The sequence below is a fragment of the Sycon ciliatum genome, chromosome 4, assembly GCF_964019385.1.
Source record: "Sycon ciliatum chromosome 4, ocSycCili1.1, whole genome shotgun sequence".
Taxonomy (NCBI): domain Eukaryota; kingdom Metazoa; phylum Porifera; class Calcarea; order Leucosolenida; family Sycettidae; genus Sycon; species Sycon ciliatum.
This window is the reverse complement of record NC_088646.1, coordinates 35300994-35311821: the sequence shown is the minus strand read 5'-3', so window position 1 is coordinate 35311821 and position 10828 is coordinate 35300994. Positions and strand designations below refer to the sequence as shown.

Sequence of the window (10828 nt, the reverse complement as noted above, 5' to 3'; positions counted from 1 at the left end):
AACAATTATTGATGCTACAGCAGCACAGCTACACAGAAGTCTGAGAACCTCAACACATTTCAATTGTCACACATTTTAGTATTAAAATACTCTTGCTTTGACAGTATCCTGGTTATGTGTTTGAGTACATTGTACTGTATTATAACGATGCACCTCCATAACCGTAGGCTGATTAGTGATAACAAGAGTACAATCATAGATTCATAATTATCGCGTACTCTTGGTGATATACCGTATAAGCACAGTCTCCAATAATAGCACGTCTCCAATAATAGAACACCTTGGGGCGGCATTCAAAAAATAAAGTGCTCAGTCTCTAAAGCACACTGTGTAAATTCAGTATCTGTACCGGCGAAAAAAACCCTGAAATGCGTGTGTCTGACATGAATTTGGCATGGCAACATGCCTCTGAAATGAAGTTGAAATAATAATGGAACAGTCTCCATTAATAGCACGGGGCGGAGGTACATTGAAAAAATAAAGGACCGTGCTTATATTGAGAGATAATACGGTAGGTAACACTGAGTTTTAACAAGAGTCCATAGAGGACTCTTGCCTCTTGGCAAGAGTTCATAACCCCAGGGTTATGAAGTCTTGCCCTTGGCTAGAGTTCATAACCCTTGTATTGGTGATAACTCTTGTAAAGTTGTATTCTTGACTTTCTTGTTGAAAGACTCATCACTGACATCAGTCATCACTGCATGCTATCAAGAGTTTATAACCCCCAGGCCTGCAGGGGTTATGAACCCTTGATGCATAAGGGCTTGAAAGTGATGACGTCAAAATGGCCAGGGAGTAGTAAGTTGACATCAGATTTCTATTTTTGGATCCACTAAGGTGTGACTTTGCTATTGCCTAAGTATGTGGGTGCATAGCAACCCACTCATGTCGCATGCAGGTGTGACTTTGATTTCGCCACCAGTTGTAACCCCGCCCCCAGTAGCCAAATCAGTCAGTTTCACTGGCTACATCACCATGCTGTGGGTAAGACCGCTTGAAATGTGCTTGGATCCATACAAAAACTGGATCCAAGTGGATCCAGTTTTTGAATTTTTGAAATTGTTGCTATGCTGTGACGTAGCACTTTCAAGCCCTATTGCTTGGCCAAGCAGCAACAAGACACAAGACAGTTGAAGTGCAAGCTAGCTGCAAGGAATGAATGTGGTGATGTCATAGATGAAGATGACGACGCTGACCAGTCACAAAATTTTAAAAATTTCGATAAAGTCGTCTTCATGCCACCCACTCCCAGAATAATTATTATCATGTCAATGAAGGAAGCCTAAACCTCTTCCTGGCGAAAGGAGAATGATACACTACAGGGAACGACTGCGTAATCCTTTTACCCCGGCAGTGAATAGTTGATGTAACAGACGAGTGTGATCGCTCGACTTCTGATGAAGCGGAGCTGACGGGGTACGGGCAATGGCATGGCGGCGGAGTGGCAAAAGCCTCCTGACTGGCTCGACGAGGAGCGCATGAACTTCCTGTCCGCTCCTCTGCCCAGTCAACGTACCGACAAACCATCTCAATGGGACACTCAGACTAAATTCTGGAGCGACTTGATCGTATCCTCCTGCTCAGATTGTTGTCAGGTATCTATTCTTGGCAGGCACGTCGAGGAACGCTTCACTCGCTCTGGCAGAACGCCAGCGTGTTTAGCTGGTGTGGTGGAAGATGCGTGCAAGCAAGGCGTGCTTCGCAGTGCGAAATCATGGGAGAAGAACGACTGTAGCGAAAGCTGGCTTGAATGGGGCGTGAACCTGGCATCGTCGTGGCTCACAGGATCTCCTGAACGCCCTGAATCATGGCTTGAAGTGACCTACGTTATTCCTAAGCTTGTGGAGGTAAATCAATACTGTGGGCGAGTGTGTGCTGAGTTACATACTAGTAGTAGGTACTACATGTACATTCACTGTACGTGTAGCATTGTACATGCATCAGGTCCAGGGAGTTGTACCCAACTCCCAAGTGGTTTGCGTACGACTTCTGATTTGGTCTAATTCGCCAAAGACTGTCGTCACTTGACTACCGTAAAATCCCGCCAGAGCACCGCTACCTCCGCAACCCTTCCAGTAGGTACAGGTGGAGAGGGGCGGATGGGCGAGCCCTACGTGCAGCATTCAGTACTACATGAACAAGTACTCACCCTGCGAAAACTGTGCGTGCGTCTCGTACACCGCATGAAGGTCAAGAGAAGCTAGTCGTACAAACCCGTCAACACCCAGGGTTATAAACGATCCCTGGTCAAGAGGGTGTGAACTGTTGCGTACATTTCCAACCGGGTCGAGCACGCTTGTGCAGTGCAGTACGGCATCACCCTTCACAGATTCATACGATGATGCAGTCATTATCATTTCCCTGACAAGAAGTCAGGGAGGGGCGCATGGGAGAGACGGGACGCTCTGATCTGGCGGGATTTTACGATACTAGACAAGCAGTTATCTATAAAACCATTCATGATTTTGTATATAGGACAGTACATGTTGTTGGTTGACAGCATGTAACAAGGCGGAGGACACCGTGTTTGGAAACAGTGATCTTTCTACAACCCCCGTGGTTGGTAGAGCCCCGGTCTTCACGACCATCTGAACCGTATGGGTGTTAGACCCGGTTCTGACCCTCTCTATTTTAGGGAGTTGTCTTAGTTTTCTTGTTGTGCCGTCAGTCGTGTACATGTATCAGTTGTTCAAGAAAACTAAGACAACTCCCCTAAAATAGAGAGGGTCAGAACCGGGTCTAACACCCATACGGTTCAGATGGTCGTGAAGACCCGGGCTCTACCAACCACGGGGGTTGTAGAAAGATCACTATTTCCGAACACGGTGGTCTCCACCTTGTTACATGCTGTCAACCAACAGCATGTTTGAACAAAACAAGGTTTATCTAATAGGACAGTACATGTACATGTACCAGTAAATACTAGTATTATAAAAATTGAATTTTAAAATTCCCTTGTAGTGGAAGTAGGAAAGTGATGGGTGATTTGTAAGATATATCTCACTTCAGTTTATTCCCAACTGCAAACTAACTTGCAGAGTTCAAGAAAGCTCCGTAATATGATGATGCCTACTAACAGTGTCGATGGCGTTTGTACATGCATATAGTGCCTGTGAGCGCGCATACACTGCAGCGGGGATGAACTGCAGCAGGCATGACCTGTGTATGGAAACGGATAAGGGCACGAACAGCACAGCTGAGGTTGGAGGCTGTCTCTACAGGAACATTATGGGCAATATGGTGGTGGAATGAAGCTGTCAGATCCCTTAAGCACCGCACATGCTGTACACACTTGTTTGTGTGCGTGTATGCCGTTGACGTGCATGTGTCTGCAGCAATTCAGCAGTGACGTGATCAGCGAGCATAGCCGCCGTGCAAGCAGCTCAGGCAGAAACGACCTCTTCTCCCCGGAGGGGTTTGTGTCTCTGTGTCGACACGTACGGCCACCGCTCTCTAAGGATGATGTCGGACTGTTGAGCAGGTGGTTGGAGAAATCATCCAAACTGTCTATTTACTTGGATGAAATTGACAATGAGGTGAGAATGATTTTCGCGTGATGGTCGTGCAAGCGTGAGACTGGAGTTGCAGCAATAAAGCCTTGTTCTGCTTTATTTGTAAGGAAACTCTGCCCCTTTAGGCATTGAGCATTGTGTGAGCAGAAGATTAACCCTGCTGTGTGTTAGTATCGTTGCGTAGCAGTACCCGTACACATGCATGTACTGATGTCAGTGCTCGTGCACTGTGTGTGCTGTTCGTACTGTTGCAGATGATAAAACTCGCAGTCAATGGAGAGCGGCCTGTCAGTCCACCATCCAAGCCCGAGATTGCTCTTTACAGGTGAGTTGCCTAGCACAGCAGACTAGCATGGCTAGACTAACATGTCAGTGTACATAGGTGTGCTGTATCCTGTGCGTGGATCCGGCCAAAATGCTCTTTTTTTGCGTGTGTGTTCACACGTATATGACCATGCAGGCACATTTCACATTTGTGAGCATGTGTGTGTGTGTGTGTGTGTGTGCGTGCGTGCGTGCGCGCGCGCGTGCGTGCGTGCGTGTGTTTATCCTTTGGCTGATCTACACATTGCATTCTATATGCATGTGTGTTTATCCTTTGGCTAATCTACACTTGCATTCTATAATATTGTCGTCTCAGGTTGCGGTTATGCTGCGTTGCGTTGTCCAAGCAAATTGAGGAAGTGATGTCAGATATCAAAAGGTAGGACCACTGTTCTTGTGTTGCTGTATGGATGCTTGCTACCGACTGGAGCATGCGGATATCTCTGTGTATTGCTACTACAGTGTTTGTCCTCCTCTGCTGGCAACTTGGCTGTGTGTGTGTGTGTATGTGTGCGTGTGCATGCGCGTGCGTGCACGTGTGTGTGCGTGCTGCATATGCGGTTGTGTCTTCTCCCGCCCTGGAGATTTGAAGAGACATTCCCGCTTCTGCTCTGTCTGACACCGCTATCATCCTGATTGTGGATGGGTGTTCAAGGTTCAAGGTGTGTGTGTGTGAGCGTGTGTGCGTGTGTGTGTGTGAGCGTGTGTGTGTGTGTGTGTGTGTGTGTGTGTGTGTGTGTGTGTGTGTGTGTGCTGTTGAATGGTGTAATCCCAGCACATGTTGCTATGTCTAACATAGCTGTTCGCTATCATCGCTTCCGCGATGGGCATGTCTGAGGTCTGAGGCCTGAGGTGTGTGTGTGTGTGTGTGTGCATGCATCTCGTATCTCCAGGTGTACTGAAGCAGCCAAACAGAAGCAGATGCTGGGAATGCGAGACGGAGTGAGTCATATGCTGTACTTGTACTGTACATGCCAATGCTGTGTCTGTGTTCCCTGATCCGGCAATGGCAACTCTGTCAATGGAACTGAACTTGAGGAAGGGAACCTTAGAATATTAGATAATGACATTACATGTACCGTATTTTCCGGAGTGTAGGCCACACTTTGAACACTCAAAATTCACCCAAAGGGGGGGGGGGGGGGGGGTGGGGGTGCGGCTTGTACTCCGGAAAATACGGTACTGGAACATATACTTTGATTCTTGAGGTTTTTTTTAAAATGTGTCAGGAGTGAGTAATCGCCGAGTATAGTGTCCAGTGTATGCATGGGTGCTGGTTCAAGTGCATAGAATGTCTGCGTAGATGAAGCATTATCTTGGTGAAACCCAAGTTTGAGTTCCAAGTAATATACTTATATCTGTCCTCAGGATAACGAGTACATCATGTAATCTACAGCAACTTTGGAGCTAGTGTTGCTTTTATTATAGTGCGGCCTTGGCAGGTTTCATGCTTTTTCTCTCTGGCGCAACCCGAAGATTTTAAATTTGAGGCATCGCGTGTTTTATCAGCTAGACCTTTCATTTCTTCTCTTTCTTGCCGTGCTCTTCAGGCACTGTCTTTGCTGCGCCGACGAAAGCGACTTCTCAAGTCCTTGACACAGAAGGAAGGAACGGCTGAGAACATCGAGCAGCTGATCACTGGGCTAAGAGCAGTACATGATGACCGGAAGGTGAGAGAAAACTGTCTCTTCCTATGACTACGTTATAGTGTGTGTACTGTATTCACTTTGAAGGTGTCACGTCATGCCAAAGACACCACAAGTAAGGTCAATGCATGTGTGCGTGATTTGTTGTTCAAAGATTCATTCACACACAGGCCTTGTAACGTTTTAAAAGGCTTGCAAGACTTTGTGCTATAAAATGACTACTTTTTTTGTGAACCGAAGTGCGTTGGACTATGCAAGAACAGGGTTGCTTGGAACACCGCATTTTCATTTGCACTGTTCTCGTACTGGTGCAATCACATCATGCTCCGGCTGAACTAGCCTTGAACCTGGATCAGCCAGAGCAGTTTGACATCGCACTGGTATCCCTTTGATTTCTGAATACGGATCGGTTTATGTACGGTGCAGTACGGTGCAGTATTGGAGTTCCCTCTAAAGCACCCAACTTGCCAGTCATGGCTATGCTGGTGATACAGTAATCAGAAGTCCATCGAGTGGCCCGTCTAGCGACTGATCATTGTTGTTCGTTTAGTCCCAGGCTTTATTCTAGATGCTCCGGCTGTTCACCCTCGGTCTCGGATGGCTAGCTGTTTCGACCTTCCTTGGTCTCCTCAGCACAGCTCAGAGTGATCGGCTTGCTCAAGCTGAGAAATTCTGTGAGCGCAGAGCATTGTTATGTCGTTGTGACACACCCACAGAACACAAGTAACAGGTTAGCGGTGTATTACCGAAAGAAACACTGACACAAGGAAAGCACGGAATATGTTCAGTGGTGTTGGGAGAGAACGGAAAGGGCGATGTCATTGTACCAGTGCTACTGGACTATTATATAAAGGCATGCACCATCCAGAACTATATCCATAGAGGGGAACCAGTACCAACCAACCAATCACCTATTCGTCATCAAGTTGTAAGAGGAACCCGAAAACACAAGCTACTTGTACGTAAGTAGTTGCTGTTTACTTGCAGAATGTGCTCAAAAACCGCGAGGGCAGAGCCAAATGACGCGAGTCAGCAATGGAACAAGGCTATCGTTAGCTGTTACTCTGAGTTAGTTTCATGTTATTCACCAATCTTCAGATAACAACTGGCGACCGGAAAACCATTATCAGCAAAGATTATGACATTTGAATCATCCGGACTTTTATCAGGTTGATATAGCCCCACCGAACCCCCGTATCTTTTCTCTATGTGTTCCTGCTGCAGATCATTGGTGCTATGGAGGTAGGCGTCCAGGCGTACCGTGAAGCTATGGCTGACATCAATATTGATAAAGTGGCGGATACCATGGATGAGTTCCGCGATGTGAGTATTCGGTGCAACTCGGGGGGGGGGGGGGGGGGGGTGCACTGTACTTTGGGCAATTGTCAGTCCAGTACTTAAAAATGTTAGTCGTATGCCCCGTGGAGCAACTGCTGTGGACCGTGTACTGCTGTCACATTAACTAAAGGTTCCGGATCATGAATCTGCTTGTACGTACCAGCAAATCATTTCCGGATGTGTTGTGTAGTATGTGTCATCCTTCTTGATGGTTCATGCCTGATATGGAATTATGTGCTCTGGTTAAAATGAACTGGCTGTGCTCCGCAGTTTACGACTTCTTCAACTCTTCTTTTCTAATGATGCAAAATTAGAGCGGTTTGAGAGGCGAGTATCTGGTATGGTGGATGGAAGGGGTATACATATGCTAGTGACTGAGGCCAGTTCCCTATATCTCTCTCTCTCTCTCCCTCTCCCTCTCTTCCACTGCTTCTTCTGCTGCAGTTGCACGACAAGCATAATGAAGTCAATGCTGAACTATGTGATAGCTTCAGTGGTAAGAAATCACAATTGCACGTACACGTCGAATGCAGATGATCGGAGTCCGCTTATTACATAGTACTAGATATTATATTGCGACTTTCCACTGTTTCCAGACATTGCCATATGTGATTCTGTACAATTTGCTGTGGATAAGACATACTATTGGATAACATGTCCCCGGGCCTGGTTATATTATCAGGACTTGATCTGTGGTGTGTTTGTATGTGAGCAACCACACATGCATGACTGCATCTAGATCTACTGTCTCTAATGTAGTTTGAGTCATTTGGAATATTTTATCCCCCGTATACAGCCTACACGTATCAATATACAGTCAACTTCGCTAATAACGACTGCGGATATAACGACAATTCGCGAATCAGAATTTCCATGCCCAGAGCAAAGTCCCATCTAACTGTAACACATAATTATAATGAGACTTCGCGGATAAGGACACTTTTCTGATGCCCTGCCGAGTGTCGTTATAAGCAAAGTTGACACTAAGTCCTAGTACATGTACTTGCAATACACGCCTGTGTCACAGTATGTACATGTCACCTGATTCTGTTGTCATGCACATAGTATTCATCACTGACGATGGTAGTATGGATATGTCTGAGCTGGAGGCTGAGCTTGACTCACTGATACACGAGGATGGCATTGCGGATGCTCACGGTAAGCAGCTTGCCTTCTTCCCCACCGGTTTCAACACTTACCGTACACGCTCGAATACAAGCCTCCCCCCCCCCCTTCGAATAGAACCCCCTCTCAAATAGAGCCCGTCTGTCCGAGGGAATCGAAATAATAAAGTCCTGTCTCGTATAAAAGCCCGGGGCTATAGTCGAGCACGCAATTTCCATACAATGCAGTGCAGTATATGAACCTTGTACGGTATGCACGTGCAATATGGTGTACTTATTGCACACAAACTGCAGGTACTGGTGCTTACAGTACATGAATCGAGTGCAATCACTGCATGTACAGATCAGCATGAATGGGGTGAAACAATTGATGTTTCTATTATAAAATAAAGCCCCCTCTCGAATAGAGCCCTCTCTCTCAAATATAGCCCCCTCAATGTGTCTTCTGCAGGGGCGTAGGAAGCAGTTTAATATTGGTGCGGCTAAATTGTGAGAGGGGAGTCCGGGGGTCCTCCGTCGGGATTTTTTTGAAAATTGGGCCTAAAAGGCCGTATTTTGTACAGAATAATATGAGAAATAAGAATATGCATGCTGATGATACACCGCATTGTCGATGTAAAACATGGTACAGTCGTCCCTCTCTAATCCGGCACTTGTTTATCCAGCACCCTTGCAAACCAGCACACTTTCTGGCAAAACGGATTTTTTCAGTTCATTTTCCACGCTTTAATCCGGCACTTGAATTCCGCCTCCAGCAGCGATTTTCTGCAACAAATCACTCAAACTGTACACAATTCGATTTTCTAATCCAGCAGTTGTACATCGCATACCGTCAGGGGGAATTGTAACATACACAACACATGTAACATACACTTGGGAATATCCTATGCACTCGTATTCCCAAGTGTATGTTATAGATATGCATTCCACGAAGTACTTGGTTTGACACAGAAAATCCCTACGTTTTGACGTACGACACAAACATGTGTGATAACATGTGGGCCGGGTTGGAGGGCAGGATTAGATAATCCAGCACCCTTGTTTATCCAGCAGAAAATGCCGTTGCAAAAGGGGCCGGATTAGAGAGGGACGACTGTACCTGTACAAGAGTCGACAAGCCATCAACAAGGTTGAAATGGAAAATTAAAAAAAATTAAAAATTAAAAATTCCAAAATTATTGGTCCGGCGACCGCCGGGCCTGCCGGACCGGTTCCTACGCCCATGTTCTGGAAAAATAGAGCCCCGGGGCTTCTTTTCGCGCCTATATGGTATGAGCATCAATGGGCGTCTTTTTGTCTCCTTATGTGTATATCATCATTATTGAAGAGATAGGATCCAGGATTAGTTTGCCTGTTGGTTTTCCCACGACACGCATGTTAAAACATGTCAGGAGATGACTACAGCCATATTGAACTACTCGTACTCACAGTGAAACTTCAATACTGTACCTGCAAGGCGTGTATTAGTAAGTGCCTGTACTCTTTATCCAATGCCGAATGAGGGGAGAAGGATATGCAGTGTCTTCGAAAGTACTTTATATCCGATAATAATAATAATAAAACAGGTCGCGTAATGAAGCAGCATAACGATAGATGTGCAAAGTCATGATGCCTGGTCCGCTTCTGTCCTGGGTTCACTACCCCGTGCGTTGCAGCCGCGAGCAAAACCAGCTCAGGCTGAGAGCTTATATCCGATGCAAAGAGAAAAGTGTGGTACATCAACTCCTCCCAAACTTCTGAGTATGTTGTATCCAGAGTAGCAGAGTACTTCATACTGAAGTTGCACTGTGCATCACACTTCAAGTACAGCAGTGACCATGGTGACCCGTTCAGCTATTGGGTGAATTGAAATCCTCTTCATTTTGACAAAGGTACTGTGGTGTTTGTGTCTGTGTGTGTGTGTGTTTCCAGCTCCATCGGAACCACCAGTGGCGGGAGCAAGTGCCGCAACACCACAGAAACGCGATCAGAACACCACCGAGGAGGTGAGTTGAGACTGATTAAAGTGCTTTCACGGATTTAATTCCGTTAACGGTCTGGCTGACATCCACTCTTGCTGTACCTTTTCTATAATATTATCTGTTTGATTTGCAAGTATCGCTGTGAACAAGGCCTCTGTGAAAAAGTTCCTGCCTAAGCGTATCTCCTTACATTAGCTCTTGTGCCACTTTGGAGCGTGCTGAAAGCTTGCTCGAGAAATCTCTTGCATCGGTTGCCGTATGGGCAGTCACCGGTGCTGTGTTGAGTCTGAGGATGGAGAAAGACAGTTGGCCTGCACTTGACGAGCATGATTGTAGCTGGTGGATATTATCCACCCAACCAGACAAGCCCACTTGCTTCTTCCTCTGCTCTGCACGTGCTGTGCTGTGACGGGTGCTAAGCTACTGGCAATGCACACCTGTCTCGGTACCAGCAATCACAGCAACACCACCAGCTAGCAGTCGCAAAAGAAGGTGGACGTAAGATCAGCAAAAGCCTGATTTTGTGAAATCCGTAAGGTGCATTGCAGTGCACGCCTATCCAGGCTTTGCATTGTTGCCGGACAGTATGCTTACGGAGTCAGTGTTAAAAGTTTGGACAACGCCATGTGTATGACCGCAGCGAAACCAGTGATGTGACCATCTTACCCTGTCGTTTGGTATCATCTCGCGTTCTGGTGCCATGCCGGAATACCTGCCAATACAGCTTGCACCGCAACCAACATTGATATGTGTATTTGTGCAGGGGGTGGGGTGGGGGGGGGGGGTGCGATTCCACAGGTCACTGCTGTAGCCAGTACTAGCCACACAGTAGCCAGGTTTGGATCGGGGAAAAAGACTGCAAGAAATTGCAACAGATAATGGCGGAGTGCCCTTACAAAACAGATGGAACACATTATACGGTA

At 46.5% G+C, this 10828-nt stretch overlaps 1 protein-coding gene across 1 annotated transcript in view; it reads left to right on the top strand.

Moving 5' to 3' along the window:
- Positions 1-1251: 1251 nt before the first annotated feature.
- LOC135815894 (charged multivesicular body protein 7-like) overlaps positions 1252-10828 on the top strand; it is a 10602-nt gene continuing 1025 nt past the window's right edge. The window contains exons 1-10 of the mRNA XM_065329239.1: positions 1252-1847; positions 3336-3536; positions 3767-3837; positions 4153-4215; positions 4730-4778; positions 5387-5506; positions 6707-6805; positions 7265-7316; positions 7886-7978; positions 9856-9929. Coding sequence (XP_065185311.1) covers positions 1431-1847; positions 3336-3536; positions 3767-3837; positions 4153-4215; positions 4730-4778; positions 5387-5506; positions 6707-6805; positions 7265-7316; positions 7886-7978; positions 9856-9929 — 1239 coding nt within the window. The 5' untranslated portion in view covers positions 1252-1430. The remainder of the gene's footprint in view (positions 1848-3335; positions 3537-3766; positions 3838-4152; positions 4216-4729; positions 4779-5386; positions 5507-6706; positions 6806-7264; positions 7317-7885; positions 7979-9855; positions 9930-10828) is intronic.